Source organism: Cottoperca gobio, chromosome 15 (assembly GCF_900634415.1).
Source record: "Cottoperca gobio chromosome 15, fCotGob3.1, whole genome shotgun sequence".
NCBI lineage: Eukaryota > Metazoa > Chordata > Actinopteri > Perciformes > Bovichtidae > Cottoperca > Cottoperca gobio.
Genome location: NC_041369.1, coordinates 6,390,905 through 6,411,698, shown reverse-complemented (window position 1 = coordinate 6,411,698; position 20,794 = coordinate 6,390,905). Strand labels below are relative to the sequence as shown.

General features: G+C 40.2%; 2 protein-coding genes across 2 annotated transcripts; both read right to left on the bottom strand.

The window, feature by feature from the left end:
• Window positions 1-628: 628 nt before the first annotated feature.
• sanbr (SANT and BTB domain regulator of CSR) lies at window positions 629-12,746 on the bottom strand. The gene is given in 22 exon segments (XM_029450188.1): window positions 629-1,345; window positions 2,382-2,464; window positions 2,750-2,838; window positions 3,012-3,085; window positions 3,337-3,365; window positions 3,926-4,011; window positions 4,834-4,933; window positions 5,077-5,108; window positions 5,655-5,752; window positions 5,855-5,997; window positions 6,735-6,887; window positions 7,036-7,159; window positions 7,299-7,409; window positions 7,554-7,640; window positions 7,893-8,053; window positions 8,471-8,529; window positions 8,753-8,873; window positions 8,875-8,992; window positions 9,533-9,629; window positions 10,146-10,317; window positions 10,467-10,617; window positions 12,345-12,746. Coding segments are annotated over 21 exon segments (2,124 nt in total). The 5' UTR covers window position 10,617; window positions 12,345-12,746; the 3' UTR covers window positions 629-1,308.
• A 587-nt stretch (window positions 12,747-13,333) lies between these two features.
• Window positions 13,334-17,692, bottom strand: pex13 (peroxisomal biogenesis factor 13). The gene is made up of 4 exons (XM_029450562.1): window positions 17,421-17,692; window positions 15,102-15,850; window positions 14,614-14,736; window positions 13,334-14,330 (listed from the first exon to the last, which is right to left on the bottom strand). The coding sequence occupies exons 1-4, from the start codon at window positions 17,492-17,494 to the stop codon at window positions 13,963-13,965; spliced, it is 1,314 nt and encodes a 437-aa protein (XP_029306422.1). The 5' UTR covers window positions 17,495-17,692; the 3' UTR covers window positions 13,334-13,962.
• Between the last annotated feature and the right edge of the window lie 3,102 nt (window positions 17,693-20,794).

Here is a 20,794-nt window from a genome sequence, read left to right as displayed (position 1 = left end):
AGTCAGCAGCTCTTTATTCTGGTAATTAGTAGTTTATATGTTTGCTGTGATGCTTTAATATCTGACCATCTCTCTGGGACCATAACTCAGTCCGGTTGTAACTGGACCCTAACCCTAACAACCCCCCTCCCCCCCCCCCCCCCCTTCCTGACCCAGATTCAGAGATCTTCAGCCATTCTTGGCATCTGCTGTCGAGGAGAAGAGGGAACAGCTGGGATAGCCCCCCCACCCAAAGAAAAGCCCGCTCTACGCCTCCTTATGCCCTGCTCTGCGTCTACGCTGGAGGCAGACAGGGTTATTAATACCCCTGTGAGTAAGTTAGACAGGAAGAGCCGGGTCAGCACACACACTGGCCCGTGCCTCTCACAGCGGGGGCGGATGACCCTCCTCTAAGGCTGAAGCCTCACGAAGGTTTAAAACACTGTGAAAGGAATATAATCAGGATGTTCATTAAAAATGTATTTCACTCATTCTTTGATGTCATCCGGCAGTAAATTGGAGCAGGAGTGACAGGTTGTAGTCAAACTGGGGCAAAGTTGATTGTTGAGAGCCCAGTAACTCCCCGCAAGTGATACACTGCCCCCCAGTGGACAGTAACCAGAAGAAAGACTCGTTAAAAAAAGTGTCATTCATGTTTTATTGGTCCCAGTGTTGTACAGTGCACACATTCCAATACAGACAGGAATGACTAGACCTATATTGCTACCAGAGCTGCGGGGAACGTTGTTAATACAGAGTGAGTTTAATGAACGGGTGTCCTGCGATCTGCAGTTTGACCGTGTTGAAGCTGTAAACTCAACTCCCACTTCTCTCTCTGAAACTAGTTTTTCAGTCCTATACGTGTGGAGTTAAATGGATCGTAATAATTCCAATCTTCCCGTAACAGATGACAGTCGGAAAAGAATAAAAGTAGCATTTCTCATTCTCACTTGTTTAGCTCCCAAACGAGATCCTGAAGACACGCTGAGAGGCTGAGCTGGATCCAGAGATCTTGTTGTTACAGACTGACCACAGCTGCACAAATAAGGAGCTCGCTGAGTGACAGAGGGGAGCGGTTTGATGGTGATCAATACATAGAATACATCAATACACCTGAGTTAAGCAACAGGGTGAGGAGAGAGTCCACAGCTGGGTTATAAGTGGTGGCCGTGCTTTGAGGGGGCTGCTAGTAGGAAGTTATTTTGAGGTGCAGAGCCCTCACAGAAGGAACTCGCCTCTTCATCTTTGTTCTCTTGACTCTTCGTGAGCTCTGTCAGTTTTCATGCTCGTCTCTTAGACGGCTCAGTGGCCTTTTCTCCATCAGGTCCTTTATGTTGTCCGGATCTGAGCGTAGCGTATTTTAGATCTACAGAGAAAGAAGAAGATAGATAGATACTTTATTTATCCCGAGGAAAATTCAGATGGTCAGTTATAGAGGTGTGTGTGTGTGTCATGGTTATAATACTTTTATTTTATTATAGTTATACTTTTTGATATTAGCTGTCAGAGTGTGTTTGCAAGTTTTAGTTAAGTTTCAGTTTTTCAGACAATTTTTATATTTAGTTTTAGTTGTTTTTTTCAGAAAAATGTCATAGTATAGCATGTCAATAACAAATGTGCTAATTAAGGTGAGTCGTAAAAAATGTCATAAAAAAGTCAGTTTATTATATAAAATTCATAGGAAAAGTCATAAAACATGTCATAAATATTCATACTGTAATATGTCATAGAAATGTCATAAAAGTAATAAGAGATGACATATTTATAGTAAGCCATTAAATCAGGGGTCCTGTGCATTTTCCATCTAAAAATTCCAGACTTTTCTGTAGATTCTTTTACATCTGAGGATTAATAGCTTGATGTTTATTATGAATTTTATAATCAAACTGTTAACATGCATGGTGCATTCTGACTGTATGCTATTATGTTGCAAAATAAAAGCCAGAAGATTGTAGCTAGGTATTGTAGCTCACAAATCACTTTATACAAGTTCAATGCAGACCATTTTATTCAAGCTGCAATGTGCAATGTTCTGTCAATTATATTCTTTCCATTTAAAATCAAATTCCATACTTTTCCATATGTTTTCATACTGCGTTGGAACCATGCACTTATACAGTACATACAACAAACATGGTCTTCTTTTGATTTCAGAATCAACTTGAGTCTTCTTTTACTATCGGATGTATTTACGTTCAAATTATTATTAAATTATTTTAGTTACACTTTCATCTAGTTTTTTAATCAGACAATATCATTTCAGTTTATGATAACAACCCTGGTGTGTGTGTGTGTGTGTGTGTGTGTGTGTGTGTGTGTGTGTGTGTGCGTGTGTGTGTGTGTGTGTGTGTGTATGTGTGTGTGTGTGTGTGTGTGTATATGTGTGTGTCTACAAAGTGTACCTGGGTGTCTTCTCTGAACTCTGTCTAGCTTCAGAGGAACTCTTAAATTGCGCTTCCACTCTTGAGTAGAGTCCTCCTGTAGGCTGCAGCAACAGCATACACACACACACACACACACCACACACACACACACACACACACAAACACACACACACACACACACACACACACACACATACACATACATATACACACACATACACACACACATACACACACATTTTCCAGAACAAAAACAATCTGACATCAGGCAGCTGTAAAAACTAGGACAGCAGGGATGAAAGCTCAACACCAATCATTTCATTTCATTACGACTGCAGCATCGTGATCCTAAATAACATGTTGCGTGCTTATGAACAGACACTTGCCTCTTTAGTGTCCTTAGATTTGTTCTGTTCCTGGTCTCCAAACCTCATCTTAGTCAGGTAGCCGATGATCTCCACCATACGACGCTGGTCTGGTTCATAAAGATAAAAACACAGCAAGACAGGACTTGATGTTAACTTGAGGAAAATATGAGAATAAAAGTAAGAGCATTTATAAGACCATTTGAATGATTGAATACTTGATATGATAATATCAATAATACTGATATACCTAAAAATATTAATACATTAATAAGAGTCCTACCTTCTTCCCTCTGAGCGTCCTGGTTGTATCTCATGGAGCGAGAACTGTCCCACTTATTTTTCTGGACACTCACTCTACAAAACACACACCACGTACCCCAGTGTTAAAGTTCAGTTAAACACACACACACACACACACACACACACACACACACACACACACACACACACACACACACACACACACACACACACACACACACACACACACACACCTATTCTAGTGAGGTGCTGGTTTGAAGGCTAACTACCACCTTCAGGATCCTATATGAAATATGTAAGCATGAGGATATTCTAAAGGATCTTGTGTTTGCAGATTAACTCACATGAAAGGTGTGTTGTCCCTGGACTGTGACTGAGGGGAAGAAAATCAGATAAAAACAACACAAAGATTCAGGTTTCATTTTGCCACTAAAAGGGATAGTTTGTATCTTGTGAAGTGGAGCCGTATGAAGTTCTTATCACTCGTGATACACTGACTAGTGATAAAAACTTCATACAACTCCACTTCAAAACATCCGATATGCCTTTCAGTGTAAATATGTACTGCACTGCGTTAATTCAAAAAGTACAGTTACTAACAAATGTAGTGTTCACGAAATATCTCCAAATGTAATTTCACTGTTGAAAATCAAACATTGTGGTTGAATCTAAAAAAGCTAATGGAAATTCAGAGACAATAAAAAAGTGAGTTCAAGATTTCTATATGTATATTTTAGACAGTTCTATAGTTCTTAAGGCTCTAGCTGGAAACAACACAGTATAACATTTCCTATGCTGCAGCGTTATACTGTATTGTACCATGAGACCAGAACAACAACACAAAACAAGTCTTTTAGATGTTCAAGTTACGTTCTGCAGTATTTTACTGCGTCCGGGAATTTGAATTGAAGATGAATGAAGTCACTGACTCACTTTCTCTGCTTTGTCTTTGCGCTGAAAGTTTGGAGAGGACATTTGTTTTTTCAGAGGTCTGTGGGACTTCTTGGCCTTCTTAGCAGCTGGAAACAGAAAAAAACCCAAAAAGAACGCGATGAGTATGCTGACGCTGTCTGACGCCGTCTGCTGGCCAAAGACAGCAACGGTTTTATTTTCCATCCTTAAAAAGGGCTGAGAGTAACAACAATGTTAAAAATAGAAAAAAATAGAAAAACATTTCATCATGTGCCCTTCTTTTAATGTTATCATTTAAACTGCAACAGTGACTCAGCGTTAGAGGGAAGCTGCTCCCGGCACCACAAGGGTTAAAGGAACTAAAATTCACTTCATGAAGATAAACATGACATTTATCATGAGGTCATGGTTAGTCACAGTACACGATGACCTGAAGGCATCATATGTTACATGATTAAAGGCACCACATGCAAAATGTTGTGATTTTCACCTCTCATGCCACTCTAATTCTACAGATAACAGAAAAAGGAAAGTATATTCAGTGTGGGATTATGAAGAAGAAACACTTCATCCACGTATCCATATGCCACTGTAAATTGACATACATATCTATTGTAATTCTAATCACACTATGACCCACAGCATCACTGCAGGAACAACCGTTATGACTTCCTATCCTCTCTAATTATACACAATCATCCATATAAACTGCAATTAAACTGCCATTACGAGACACAGTTGGTATAATAGTAATGGCAGGAACAGATAGGAGCCTGTAATTAAACCTTACAACAGCATTGGAACAACATGAATATATCCATGAATTCTCCTACCCCACAGCTCCTACTCTATAACAGACTTATCATCATAGTTTCCAACATGTTCTCCTCTTAACTGTTAAAGGGTAACTTCAGCATTTTTTAACCCACCTTGTTTCTTGGACAGCTCCTCTTCGTCCCCCACCTCATCTTCAGTGACCTCTGACCCCGTGGTGTACTCCTCATCCTCTGACAGGAGAGACGGCTGCCTCTGGAAGGGTAAAGGTCACCACATCAGTTCCCTTACGTTTGGACTGATCTAACAAAAAATGTCAGTGAAAGCACCTGGAGGTGTGAAGACAAGTCAGAACCACAAGCAGATTGTGATGAAGAGAAACAAGGGGAAAGTCCTACCAGTTGCAGACTCCGTTTTTCAAAAGGGAAAACTGGTTGAGAAAAGAAAGTATCTGAAGTCAGGACCAGAAAAATGTGCAATGGCGGGTAGAAGAAAAGCATCATAGAGTAGGGAGAGAGAGAGAGAGAGAGAGAGGAGAGAGAGAGAGAGAGAAGAGAAGGGGAGAGAAGAGTAGAGAGAGGTGAGATAGCGAGATTGAGAGGAAGAGAGGAGAGCGAATAGGCGAGATCTCCTACTCTCTATTCTCTCTCTCTGCTACTCCGCTCCATCTCTCTCTTTCTCCTCTCTCTCTCTTCTCTCTCTCTCTCTCTTCTCCTCTCCTCTCTATCTCTCTCTCTCTAATTCTCTCTCTCTCTCTCTATCTCTCTCTCTTCTCTTCTCTCTTCTTCCTCTCTCTCTCTCTCCCTCTCTCTCTCTCTTCTCTCTCTACTCTCTCTCTCTCTCCTCTTTCTCTCTCTTATGTCTCTCTCTTTCTCTCTTCTCTTCCTCTCTCTTCTCTCTCTCTTCTCTATCCTTTCTGCTTCTCTCTCTCTCTCTTGGCTTCGTTCTCGAGAGAGGTTGAGATAGAGAGACTCACTGTTGCTGCCCTCTCCTCTCAGAGGTCCGAGCAGTGTTGGCTCCAAGAGAACATCACAGTCCTGAACCTTTTCTGCGCTGGATGGACTCTCTTCAACACTAACACACATACGAACACGGAAATATAATTTAGTCGGAACCTTTCATGACACCTACCCATGTAAATTGTTGAGAGACAGACACACACAGACTCACGCTCACCCCTCTGCAGGCGGTGTGTTGGACAAACACACTGCGTCTCTGTGCAGCAGCAGGTCGTTAAGTACTCTGGTCTGAGCGGAGGTCACCTCGTCACAGTTCTCTTCATCAGGTACGTTCACGATGTGGTCTCGCATCTTACAGCCCTGAAAACACAAACACATTTTTACTTAACTGTATCAGGATTTTCTGAAGCTTGAAACGTCTCTGAACCACAAATATATGCATGTGCAGTGCAGTAGACTCAATAATGGTGTCGATCAGTAGATGCCACAGTTTGCAGAAACAGACAGGAGTACCAGCACGGAAGCAAAGCAAAGTACTGATGTGGACGGAGGCAGCAGCAAAATGTATTTTAGACAACGAAAGAAAAGGCCGCCTAAAAACTCCATATCAGTTTAATGATATAAAGTAAAATTTTATATTTAGATTATTTCCACGGCTTTACCTTTCGGTCGGACAGCCCATTCTGACGGGGATATGAAGCAGTTATATTTATGCTCTCTTCAAAGCTTCCAGACTAAAAAAAACCTGTTCTCTCACAGAACAGAGGAGTTGCTACAGCTGCCCTGAGCGGTTAGTTTGTGTTAATAAACACTAAAGTTAAAGGAAATGTTTCATTTATCAAACACCTGAAAGTGCAGTTTCCTGCTGTATAGAGCCTTCAAGCCTTCGGTGGATTAGCTTTGTATATCTTATCAACCAACCAATGTGTTTATGATTCAATTGTTTACAGAGCACTAAATTATTAACCAGAAACTGTTACAATAGCAAATCAGTAGTTCCATTGCTCAGGGTCCTGTGTGTGACTGAGTGTGTGTGTGTGTGTGTGTGTGTGTGTGTGTGTGTGTGTGTGTGTGTGTGTGTGTGTGTGTGTCCATACCTTGGGCATACCAGAGGGGTCAAAGCGGAGAACCCTCTGGTTGCAGCAGGGGTACATTCCTGCACCATGCCAGCCTTTCTCTGTGGCCATGCCAGGGTACAGCACACTCTCTGGGTGGTACTTGCAATGCGTCAGCTCTGCACAAACAAACACCTACACACACACACACACACACACACACACGCGCACACACACACACACACAGAATTCTTTAGGTGGTGGTGATTTTAGCCATAAGTGCTCAGGTTTAAAGTGTCCACATATTACATACATAACCTTACATGCCTACACAAGCACACACCTGTTGGCATCGTGAGCAGGGGAGGCAGTTGATGGTTCCCCAGATCCTCCAGTAGACCAGGACCCAGGACTTGAGCTCCTCATACAGGCCGCCGAGGTATTCATGCACATCCCAGCTCTTCTGCCTACACACGTGCGCACACACACATGGATACAGTGTGATCAAGAGTTTAAAAGGTAAAGGGAATATTTCTGTTCTCATGTATTATTGCTGACACCAAAACAAACAGAGGACCTATGAGTACATGAATCTTGCTATAATACTTAGTGTGTGTATAGATGATCTCCCCGCGAGCATCAATGTTGATTTTCCCTGGAACACAAGAAATATTCCTCTCCGTGTCTTTGGTCAGCATCTTTAGGCACAGACCACACCTGGGATCAAACACACAGAAATATGTCAAATCGTGAGACTGACACAGAACAAATTTCCAGGTCTGAGAAAAAGTGCGACTAATGTTTAAGTTATGATTAAAGCTGTTATTGAGGGAAACTCAGAGGCTCCCTGCGGTTACTCACCGGTAGAGAGTCGAGGCGTTTCCCGGTGAATCTCTGCTCTGGTGGTTGGGATCGAAGAGACGCTCAATTTTCTTCTGAAACAATTTGCTTTTAATGGGGAAATAAAATATTAAAAAAGGATTTTTACTCTTGTCTGCTTTTGCAATTTAATTTTGTCAGAATACTTGGAAATAATGAATAAAAAATCAACAGTGAATGTAAAACCGCTCTGCGCTGGCTGTGCCGTTGCTTTCCTATAGAGAGAGCCAACATGCCGCCGAGCGCTGCGTTCAAAGTTCAAATTATTTCAACTTTGACCTCACTTAAAAACCCCAATATGCTGCATTTCCACCTTGTTACCTTTTGAACTTGTCCTTTTTGTCCCTGATGTCGTCGGCCTCATTGTGGTTGAAGAGCTCGGCGATGCGTGTGGCCAGGTTGCTGTTGATGCAGTTCATGTTGCAGGGTGTAGCCACGATGGCGCTCATGTGTTTGTGGCAGTACTGGATGCACTCCTCCACCTGCACATGGACAAACATATACCACTTTTAGAAGACTTTTCACAGCAGTAGTACATTTAATTTCAATGATCCTACAAATAAACTAATCAAGCACTACTTTTGTATTTTGTATTGTTAGCTCAAAGTACAGCAGTGGTGAGAAAGTGTACTGCAAACTGTCTAAATAACTCTTGGGCGGTAAAAGAACGTCTACACTCTTCACATCCATGCAACATCGATTTAACAAAGCTCTATATATGGGCCTCTGGTTTTCCCTGGACTAGGAGAGATTACCAATCATCAGTTCTCAAACATAAATACATTTGCGAGCTGCTGGTAGATATTCTGGCCACATTTGTTTGTTTGTTTTTTACATCTGAAAAACAAAAGGCCCAAAGCACATCACCACACCTAGCCGTCACACGTCACAACACTTACTAACGTATCCATCTTCAAGAACTCGGAGGAGATCAGGATTGAGATGACATTGCTGGGCTCTGTAACCGACAAACACCACATGACCAACCAAGCAAACCCCAAAACCAACATACAACACAGAACACACAGCCAGTGACCCAGCAAACACACACCACGTTTAGTCACCAATAAATCAAGCACCATCATCCACGATTTACACAAACAGGTAAGTGACAGCTCAGGCACTCCTATGTGTGAGAATGTGAACGTTATTATTGTTTTACAGTTTGTTGGGGGATTTACCAAGGCGGGGTTTGTCCCTGTTTCCCTCTCCTGCAGAGTTCCTCCTGACGTAGTTCATGAGCCAGTCGAAGATCTGCACATCACAGTGCACGGAGATGTCCACCTCCTCCCACCTCTGGGCAGTCCACAGACAAATACTCAGCGAAGTAACGCATCTCTTTAACTAGAAGATCTCTGGGACATGTGAAGTCCTGCTTCAGGTTCTTGGTCTCATCACACACATGGATGACCATGTTGGGACTAGGCATGGGAGGATATAAAAAATTCATGTCACGATTATCCTGACCAAAATAATTTCTCGGTATGATCCGGATATAACTAAATATGCTTAACATGGTGCAACATGGTCCAAATCATAGTGGAATTACAGTACTTTACATTTTGTTAAGTGTAATATTGTTAGAAAGGACAAACATGAAACATAAGGTCACCCTGTATAATTAAAGGATAAATAAAATATTTAAAAAGCTTTATTGTGTGAGTCTGTTTTTATTACATGATAATGATAATTACCATCAGGCTCTATGTTTCAGCTCTCAGAAGGAGATTGAAGAATAAAAAATAAATAAATAAATAATATCCACGTCATTAAGTACACTCGGTCTGTACTATATACAGTTATGATAGTGAGCTAGACAGCTGTTTCAAGTGGATCATGGGACGATATTCACGATTATCTGGATAATAGAAATTCACCACGATCAACTCAACAAGTGTTTTTATCACAACCTGCGATAAAAAGCGTTTTGTAAAGACTGACGAGGAGTTCTCGATACTTACTCTCGTGGCTTCTGAGGTTTGTCATCCTCCTCTGATGAGACTCGTCTCTCTTTCTTCTCCGCAGCACCAACTCTTCCTGTGGCCGTCGATTTGGAGCCTGATGGCACCAGCAGAAAAAAATGAATATACTCTAAATCCAGTTATCAAAAAGTAACCATCTATAACATAGCTACAATATTTTTTAGCACTGACATTTGTTTTAACAAAGTATTGTCGTGCTCTTCACAGTTACTTCTCAATTACTTATCTTTATATCACATTTGTTTAACTAATTACCAGCAGTATATAAGAATGTATATATATATATATATATGTATTAATTAATTAATGCAACTGGAATAACACCAATGAATGGATTAACCTATAAAAAAATATTAAATTAAATATTAATATTATAATTTTGTCTTTTTTTATTACTGGGTGACGAATATTGTTTGTTTTTTTGTTAGCTATGTCATTTTTCACTGGATTGGTTAATATTTCTTCTGCATTTAATGTACGAGTTCAGTTTCTCTCGACGTATGTTATAAATCGCTATCGGGACATTTGTGTCCAATCCTATTAACAGATCGGGGGGGAGTTATGTGTACTACTCAGGAAGGCACTAACTGACCTGTAACTTTGCTGCTGCTCTGGCTGCTTCCTGTCTCCAGCACCTCGCCAGCGTCCAGCAGAGTGTTCGGGCCGTCTGAAGGGGAGGTGCTTTCTTCTGTCAGGGTATTACATTGGTTGTCCACATGAGGAAAACCCCCTGTAGTCTTCAGCTCCTCAAAGCGATGGGCACACTGCAAGATCACATCAGGGCCACAGTATTATTCCTTATCAACAAGCAGAGCCTAATGTTACTACACGGTGGAATGATTGATGGACGGGGTTGGACAGATGGAGGGGTGGATGGATGGAAGCAATCATAGTTACCCAGCATTCCAGTTACCTCCTTGGAAGTGAATCCTGGAACTAGCTTGGCCACATTATCCCAGTTTATGGGCTGGGGCACTCCCCACAGAGAGCCCAGCACCATGTCCAAAACCAGCACGTTGTTGTCATAGGGAAAGTTGTTGTTGTCCGAGGAGAAGCGTCTCATTCTACGGAGGAAGAGAGACGAGAAACAAAAGGCCGTAAGTCAACAATGAATGCCTACATCTGCTTCATTTTTTAATGTTATATTTTCCAGTTATAATTTTGGGTGAAAGGCAAAGTTAAAATACCACGTTGAAGATCTAAATCTGGACAATTGGCTGTCAACTCTGAAACACATTATTAACTGAATTAACATTAGTTCCAGATATAAAATCTGTGTATTGTGTGATGTTAATGTGTTGTGTTTCTATATTTGTAGTGTTCTGTGGTTTTATGATACTGAAAGCTGCATATTTTAATTACACTGCACATGTGAGAGCCCAGCTAGACAAGAGTTGACAATGAACAATAGCTATAAACTCTGTGCAGCACATCAGTTTCATGCTCTGTATTGGAACTATGTTAAATTGCATCGACCCTATCAAATAAAATAAATTCTAATTATTCGTGCACTGTTTTAACTTTTTAATCACCTTTTGCTGGAGTGTAAGTTATTGACTATGTTAGCCTGATGCACTATCTGCATTTGTATTTGTCAGGACAGCAGACAGTCTTCACACCTTCCGCCGCAGACTGAAAACTCATCTGTTTCGACTGCATCTTGGCGAATGAAGAAAACTAAATAACTGTTCTTTGTATGTTGCACTTGTATTGGTTTGGCTTATTTATAGCTAATAGTTGAATTTGTATTCTATTGTTTCTGTATGTTGCACTTATGTTGTTGCACTTCAAATTGGACTATTTGAAGACAGTGTTCACTTATACGATTGTACCTATTTGAAGCTATTGTACTTACAAGATTCTTGCTGTTCGGAGTTGTATCTCCATGATTGTTTGCACTTTTTGTACGTCGCTTTGGACAAAAGCGTCAGCTAAATGAACTGTAATGTAAAAATGTAATGTATTTGTTCAAATATTTATCTTCAATTTGTATTTTATATTATCTTCAGAATTCTTGCAAGGTTTTTTTGTTTAATATTTAATTACCATAAAGTGTATATGAATTGATTTTTAAAGGTTGTGTTTGGTAACTGATGGCTGTATTTCAGCCAATGTGATAAAAAAAAAGTCATTAATGATACACATACAGTCAAAAATATTGATAAAGTTTCTCATTGTTTTGAGATATTAAGTCAATAGTTTTGAGATATTAAGTCATTATTTTGAAATAAGTCGATATTATGAAAAAGTCTCTCAATATTTTGTTATATTAAGTCATTATTGGGACATACTGTAGTCATTTTTCTTTATTAACTAAGTAATTATTCTGAAATAAATCATTATTTTGATATATTTAGTCATACGTTTGATATACTGTCACTAAGTTACTCACGGGATCTTTTTTATTTTTCATCATAAGACTAAATGTTGATCTTATACATGTTTTTACAGGCGGGAATGGGCTTCCATACTAATGCGTCACTAAAAATCAAAGTCACTATTATTTTCTATCAGTTAATATATCACAGGTCATAACACCCTGAATAGTCTGCAGAGCTTTACTCTGAGATAATGCCAGCAGCCAAAGATCTGTGCATTTTACACACATTTGCTGGCATATGATATAAATCCAGGGTATGCCAGAGAGTAACGTTAGTGATGCTAGTGCAGGCCGAGTCCCTCTGTCCTCCTCCTGCTGCATCAACATCAGACGATTTTAGGTCAAATTATTTTCAGCTGGCTCTCTAGACATGATTCAAACAGCAAGAAGGATAACATATTGTTGTCATACTTATCTGGTGTCAGAGATATTCCTCCCGTCGTCTCTTACAGGAAACTAAAAGCCGGTGCCTGTTTTATGTCATTGTGTGTGGATGATGCTGATGCTGCGGTCCTCTCCTACCGGCTACCTGCAGCTATTGCTAATGCTAGCTAACTTTGAGGGAGAGGATCTGCTGCCTTCAGGTACTCCTTGTAAACTCCTTATCACAAACTCCAAACGACTACCAGTGACGCAGTCATTCGCATAGTGTTGCTCAGTTGTTGTGGGACCTGCTATTTTCTTTAAATAAAGTCTTAAATTATGTCACAATGTCAGGATAAATTGTACATTATACACTATATAAACGATTTTGCTCACTTTTATCGAAGTGGGCAAATCTTGCCAAGTCTTCTGAGTGAAGTAGCTACGCAGTAAAATCTGTTAGACATTAAATATTTTGTCAAAGTACTATTTCCAAGGTCAAGACTGTACCTTTAAACTCAATTACACACATAGCTGCCGTATTTCCAATAGTCCGTGAAGGCAGCAACTAGCATATCAGCTAGCAAAGTAACGTAGAGTGGCTACTTATCAAAGGTGTTTGTAAATGTTCAACCCCGGTAGCACAGGGAAATGTTCTCGACAGGCCGCACTGTCAAAATGCAAACTCAGCAGTCTAGTCATGAAATAAGTTAAACAATAAACGTTGTGTGATTAGTCCCGTCGGTCTCTTCTGCTGACTCGTCTCTGTTGTCGCACTGCAGCAGGTTAGGCGTCCTGTTGCTTAGAGACAGCGGCCGTAAATGAATAAAGTCACCTGTAAGAACACTAACAATAATATGAATAAAATAAAACCTTAAACTTAACAAATTAGCCTATCTATGCCTTTAAGTTGGTTAATTAACTTTTGTTTTGGATGTTGCTTATGTGAAACCCTGCTATTACTAATTAAACCTACTTTACAATCCATCTTTCCACTCCTATTCACTTTATTAAGAAATTACACGAGTAAAACATGATTTTATTAAATATTTATTTTCAAAATAATTATATCAAATATTTACAAAATTACTTTCTGTGACAATGAATCCAATCACAATCGCTTCACAAAGAAGACAATGCAGAGGACCAAGCAGCTTGAGGGTAAACACCAAATAACAATTATGTTATGCAACAAAAGACCCTGGCTTTGTCCTAACAACTTCAGTATACAGATGATGATCAGTGCACGTCATTAACTTAAACATTGAAGTGATTCTTGTTATTGTAAAACCTCAAGATATTACATATTAAATCAGACATTATCTTAAGAACAGCAGTGTACCATATTTAAAGAATACACAAAACTTTCTTTCTTGTAAAAGCTCTGAATAAAGAAATGTAAGCATGACCTAGTTCAAGACACACTGGTTCTAAACAGAACGGTACAACAGGGAACCATTTTTGACCGTTAAGCTTATCAGAAGGTCCAGATTATGTTCAATGATTTGATTCATTATAGATGATTGGTGTTCCCCCAAATATCTACTGCCAGCTGATTGTTAGTCAAGCTTCAGAGTGAAACACTTCAAACAAATACTGAGTGAGCCAGCCAATGTTATGAACACACATATACTTGCATACAGAGAAATGCATACATGCACAAACATCACAGGTCAGTCTTCTCAGGGATGTTTAGCACCGTGCTGGAGTTGGAGGTTTCCACACTGAAGGAAGCTGGAGTTTCTCTGTACACTGACTCTAGCAGTGCTTCTGGGGAAACTGAGATGGAGGCTGAACCAAGGCCTGGGGTACAGCCTTGGGTACAGCCTTGGGTAGGATTTGGCTGCGAGTGTGCAGCAAGGGTTGTCTGGGAGACCAGTGTGTTCCCTTGCTGGACCTGAGCAAGACGCTCCATTTCTGCATGCTTAAGGCCTCTCCTCTTGCCCAGGACCTTGACATAGTTGGCTGGGACAAGTCCTGTGGTGTGGCAGTCCACACTGGCCAGCAGCCAACCACGCACCCTGGGCTGTTGCTCTAAACACCGAGGAGAATAAAAGGTCATTATATGAGCTCGCCAACAAGGAACACACACACACACACACCAACTACCTCTCTTGAAAAATAAATTGTTCTATATTTTCAAAGTATGCCTTTCTCTTTCATTTTTACCAATTTTAAATCCAATTTTGCCATTAAACACTTATCGATTTGCCACATTGACCATAAAGGTCTAGTACACTCAGATACGTTGAAACATTTTTGTATGAGAAGAACGTGAGGACAGTAGTGGTCCAGCTTATTATTAAAGAACTCTCACCTTTTGGGGCAAGATTGAGCATGTCTCCGGCCCGCACAGAAATCTCCTCCTCAGATGCAGCTGCAAAGTCATACTCTGCTCTGGCCACTACATGGTCATCCTCCCCGCTGGCCCAGTTAGTAGCTAAATAAAGAAACACAAAACATTGTTACTGGCTAGTAAAAGACATTCTACATACACCAGTTCTATGATACTCATCAGCTGCTCTGGTATAGACTACTGGAAAAAGATGCTGATGATCAGAACAAATAAAAAAAAGAAGCTAAATAGACACATTATTAATAATAATAATTCTAATGTCAACATTATGAATGAAGCTTCAAATTATTCGGTAGGATCCAACCCTAAAACTTTATCAGGCTGTAATTTGTAATATACTGTTGAAGTAGGAGGCCTATTGTTTTTAAAGACACTTGAGGTGTTAGGGGGTCCGTGAGTTTTTGTTCTGTTATTGGGTAAGTGGTCATTGGTCTGAATGAAAGTCTCACCGTTTTCTTCAGTGGCAGGGCCGGAGCTCAGCAGTTTCCAGATAAGGTAGGGTCCCCCCAAAACTACAGCGAAAAACAGAAGGATTGGCCAGGACTTCACAGGCTCACCCTCGATCCCGGCTCCATCCCTTCTGGATGCACTTGTAACCAGAGCATCACTTGCACTGTCGGCCCACAAGTCGTCAACCTCAGCGTTTGATCTTCGACCCAGCAGCCTCTGTAACCGTCGGTAAAGGTAGCGTAAGGTGCGTACCAGAGCGAAGGCTGACAAAACTCTGGTGAGGTGTGAACGCAGCCGTGTTAAGTGGTTGGCTACGTCCAGCACAGCACGGAAACTGTTGTACACGGCTGAAAAGGTGGCGTCCAGCATCATGCTGACTGAGGCAAAGGCCTGGACGATGCTCTCGATGGACTGGAAGGCACCGCGACTGCTCTCCTCGGCCTGTTGCACAAACCGGCTGGGGGCAACCTCTTCCGTGTGAGAGAGGCGGCTGTACCCTCCCAAGCCATAGCCGGCGCCACCACCATAGCCGGCACCACCATAGCCGGCGCCACCACCATACCTGTAAGGGCTGTAGCCCCCATGCATGGAGCTCCCATAGGGGCTGTAAGAGGAGGAGTTAAAAGAGCTGTAGGACGGACGGTAAGCCTGTTGGACGGAACGAGGGGGCACTGGGGGCACCATCCTGGTCAGGACAGGATGGCCTACAGGAGCCGAGGGGCCTGGAGCCAGTCCAAAGTTTGAAGATCTGTTTAGTGAGAAGGTCAAGAAAAGACATAAGGTTTAAAACATCATCTTTTTGTGATTATTTATGTCATTCTTTACAGAAGAGCATGGGGACAATTTCAATAAACCAAGGGCCTGATGCTGAACTAAAAGAAGGCATTGGCAGGCCTGTCACAATAATTACATTATTAACTTATCGTACGATATATGAACATGACCTCGATCATTTATACTTACTTATCATTCACAACATATGGGAACATTTTTGGTTTAAGCCGAATAAGAGAGTGTTGTCGTTGTTGTTACTGATATCAAACTTATAGCTAATATGTTGTTACGTTGCACTTTTTGTTAACAAAAGGTCCTAACCATTGAGAAACTGGATTGGCAATAAATTAAGGAATGAATGATGCTCTACACCCCTGTGACGAATGTTTAATATTTATTTAAGTGCAATGTTTGTTAACAGAGCTCAAGAGTCCATTTTATATATTGTTTTGGTTGTGTAGTTATATTTTATTTCTGTTTTATTTATTTTTCACATTCCAATTCAAATGAAGAACTAAAAGATCATCGCTCTTTGAAAAGGTGTACTCGTATTATTAAACTATTATATTATCATTACCAGATATTCTATAACAGCCCTTTGGATTTGCTTGAACAATCTTAAACATGAAGTTGAGGTCATTTTGAACTATTAACTATTTATTATTTTCATTATGGATTAATCTGCTGATTATTTACTCCAATTATCGATCAATTGATTGTTTTGTATATAAAATATTATAGAGAAATGCGTTCACAATTACCCGGAGCCCAAAGTTGCACCTTCACAATGTTCGTTTTGTCAAACAAACAAAGTTAATACTAATACATTAAAATGATTACAATTATTAAAAGAAAAAAAGCAGCTTCACGTTTGTGAACCAGGAGCAATCAAATGTTTTATACATGCAATTAATTTTCTGTCAATCGAAGGTACATTTTTCATACGTTTTGTGTGTAAAAATCTTAATCGGTTAAGATACTAAAACTTTAAGATAAGTAAAAGGTACAATGTCTCACTCCGAGATGTAACCTGGGGTAGAAGTGGCATGAAAAGAAAATACTCAAGTAAAGTACCTCAATAGTACTTGAGTACAAGTTACATCCCGCCATTGAAAACTACCCGAAGTGTAGAAGGGCAATTCAAAATGATTGCGAAGTGTTTTCATCATTAACATATGCTAAATGTTATAAAGGGAGCCTGGCAACAAACACTTTCTGTGACGTTACTCCAGAAGAAGGCACATGACATGGCCTCATTGGGCCTAGCTAATATGGTCAGCTAATAGTAGTACAGGCTAGATGTAACTTTGTTTAAATGGCTGTCGTCGGCAAAAAATATTCAGACAAATGGAAATTAGTTGATTGGTCAATGATTTATAACACCATGTTAAATTCCCCACTGTTTGTATGATATCACCTCGCTTGTGCAACAACCTTTATGTAAGCAAAGATGCTAAAACTGATGTAAGCTAGCTACCAACAACAGCGATCAGCAAAAACAAAACAGCGTTTACGATAGCGAGCTACAGCTATCGCTCGTTTACCTGTAATTTATAGGTGCACTCATTGCCCCTGGAATCAGCCTTTCCCATGGCTTTTGGGGAGGCTGTGGATCCATCGCAAAATATTATGTCCACAAAGTGTAAAAATAATGCGAACTCTGTCCCCCTGACAGCCTGTCCTGCTGCCTTCCTGTTCTCCTCGTAATTTCCTATTTCTGATAACGTAACTCATGTGTATCTGGGCAGATTCAATAGCCCTAAAGGGATAAATTGCATTAAACAATATTGGATGTAGTGTCCTCGAGTCAGAGATGCTTTGCCACAGCTTCCATCTCCAAACAGACATAATGCAATTTCTAATGTTTACATGAATTTCCCTGATTTAAATATTCCCGACAACTCCTTAAGGCACCATCGGTGCTGTCAGAAGTTTTGTGATCAGACCAGAATACATGATAGGAGATAGATTTATTTGTATTGACTTAATATATCTACATACCTGAATATTATAGCAGTAACAATAATTTATTTCTTTTTCTTTTTTTTTGTCACTGCTTAAATTACCTTTCAAATCCATGGTATGTTTTTCCACACTCGATTAGTACCCCCTGGATGCTTAAACGATTAAATGCACCTTTCACTTTAGTCCAGCAGAGGACGCTGTGACTTATCACTAAAGAAGTCTATCTAGATATACTTCTACAGCCTACAAGGGAATGACTCCTCTGTTAAACAAAGAACACGGATTTTCATGAATATTTTACTAACTAATGTCCAGTCAAATTGACGGAAGCTATTTTAAATCCCCAGTGGTTGGCTAAAGAGAAACAGAAACTGTCCTAATGTTTGGACTTCATTATGTACTGAGCTGCCCAACCTGCAGGAAGCTCGGATATAAAATGTGAGCTGAATAAACAGACTACTGTTATGAAGTAAACATGAAACACACAGTCTGCACTCCTCTGACTTCATGAGAAGATGAATAATCATTTCATGGGAATTAAATACAATGTTAGAAATATGTTCAAAATAAAGTATCATTGCACCATTTAAATTGATATATTGCGATTAGCAATTCTTTCTGTGGACATTTGATTTGGGAGGAGCTTTAATTTGAGCACCTCGCGGTTCCTTTAAGAAGCATTTAGTTTAGATTAGAGAGCTTCCTCTTCCTGTCAATCATCAGTGAGATCTGGGCTCGATTTTCTTTGCCTTGTTTCTTCATCAACAGTTTTATATTGAAGCTAGGGTGGATAAACTAACGTATTTTAGATTTAGATTTTATTTTATTATATTTGTTCAAATACTCATTACTTCCCGAAAGCAGTTAATAAATCAAATGCTCTGACAAAAAAAAGAAAAAGATCTGCAAGCCACTAGTTTGACTGCTGTGAGTACTCACAAAGACATGTTCGTTGTTTATGTTAATAAAGATACATCTGGGGAGGGGCTTTGGAGGGAAGTTGTTAGTGTTGCAAACTTGGTATCTTCTAAATCAAATCAAAAATCAAATCAAATTTATTTGTATAGCCCAATATCACAAATTATACATTTGTCTCAGTGTGCTTTACAGACTGTACAGGTTACGACATCCTCTGTCCTTAGACCCTCGCATCGCACAAGGAAAAACTTCCTAAAAGAAACCCCAAAATTAAAGGGGAAAAAATGGAAGAAACCTCAGGGAGAGCAACTGAGGAGGGATCCCCCTCCCAGGACGGACAGACGTGCAATAGATGTCGTGTGTACAGGATAAACAACATAGTACAAATACAACATTTGACAGAAATTATGTTGTGTTGGAAAAAAAAGAAATAGAAAGTTTGGATGAATCCAGGAAAATGTCAATAAGGCTTCCCGGTGTCCAGCAGGACCAGGTCAGCAGGCGCTGTCACGATTCATGATCCTGACGTAAACTTTATCAGTGGCAACCTGCCACATGAGAGACAGACACTCCGGGGATGATACCCCGGATGGTGAGTTAGTAACATACATTTACATAAATGCATACAGATAGAGAGGGAGAAGAAGAGAGAGGGAGAGAAGGAAGAGCGCAGGGAGGTGTCCCCCGGCAGTCTAAGCCTATAGCAGCATAACTAGGGGCTGATCCAGGGCAAACCTGAGCCAGCCCTAACTATAAGCTTAAATGTGGAGAGAGTGTGTCTGCCTCCCGAACACAAACTGGAAGCTGGTTCCACTGGAGAGGAGCTTGATGGCTGAAGGCTCTGGCTCTCATTGTACTCTTAGAGACTCTAGGAACCACAAGTAACCCTGCAGTCTGGGAGCGTAATGCTCTAGTTGGTTTATAAGGTACTATGAGATCTTTAAGATATGCTGGAGCCTGACCTTTAATTGATTTGTAAGTCAGGAGAAGGATTTTGAATTCTATTCTGTATTTTACCGGGAGCCAGTGCAGAGCAGCTAATACAGGAGTAATATGATCCCGTTTCCTTGTTCTTGTCAATACACGTGCCGCTGCATTTTGGATCAACTGAAGAGTCTTAAGCGACTTTTTGGGACAACCTGATAACAATGAGTTGCAGTAATCCAGCCTTGAAGTAACAAATGCATGGACTAGTTTTTCTGCATCATTTTGAGACAGGATGTGTCTTATTTTTGCAATGTTACGTAGATGAAAGAAGGCAGTCCTTGAGATTTGTTTTATGTGGGAGTTAAACGACAGATCCTGATCAAAGATGACGCCAAGATTCCTTATAGTGGTGCTGGAGGCCAAGTTAATGCCATCCAGAGCTTCTATGTCATTAGAAAATGCGTTTCGGAGGCGTTTAGGACCAAGTATAATAACTTCAGTTTTGTCTGTGTTTAACATCAAAACGTTGCTAGACATCCAAGTTTTTATGTCCTTAAGGCATGCTTGAAGTTTAGCCAATTGATTGGTTTCGTCTGGTTTAATTGATAGATATAATTGGGTATCATCCGCATAACAATGAAAGTTTATAGAGTGGTTCCTTATAATATTGCCCAAAGGAAGCATATATAAGGTGAATAGAATCGGTCCAAGTACAGAACCCTTCTGGCTAGATTTAGCGACTTTTGGAGCTAGTGCTGCGAGTTACTTTCATTGGAAAAGAATTGGCAACATTGGGCTGGGTTTTTCTGTTGGATAATTAAAAGAAATTAAGCTTACTCTTACTCTTACTGTCTTCTCCAATGTTACCTAACCACGCTTTAAAAGTTACATTGTATTTCATTTAAATTAAATTGTATATTTTATCATTGATCACTATTAGTTTTCAATAGATCTTTATAACAACCACCCCCATAAGTTTCTCACATTGGATACTAATACACATTTCCTATGTTAGTCTCCTTTTACCGCTGACACAGCAGCTCTGAGATTTGACTTGTATGACAAGTGTGAATTTGGTTTTGAGGATGGATTCCCCTTTGAGCTTTCC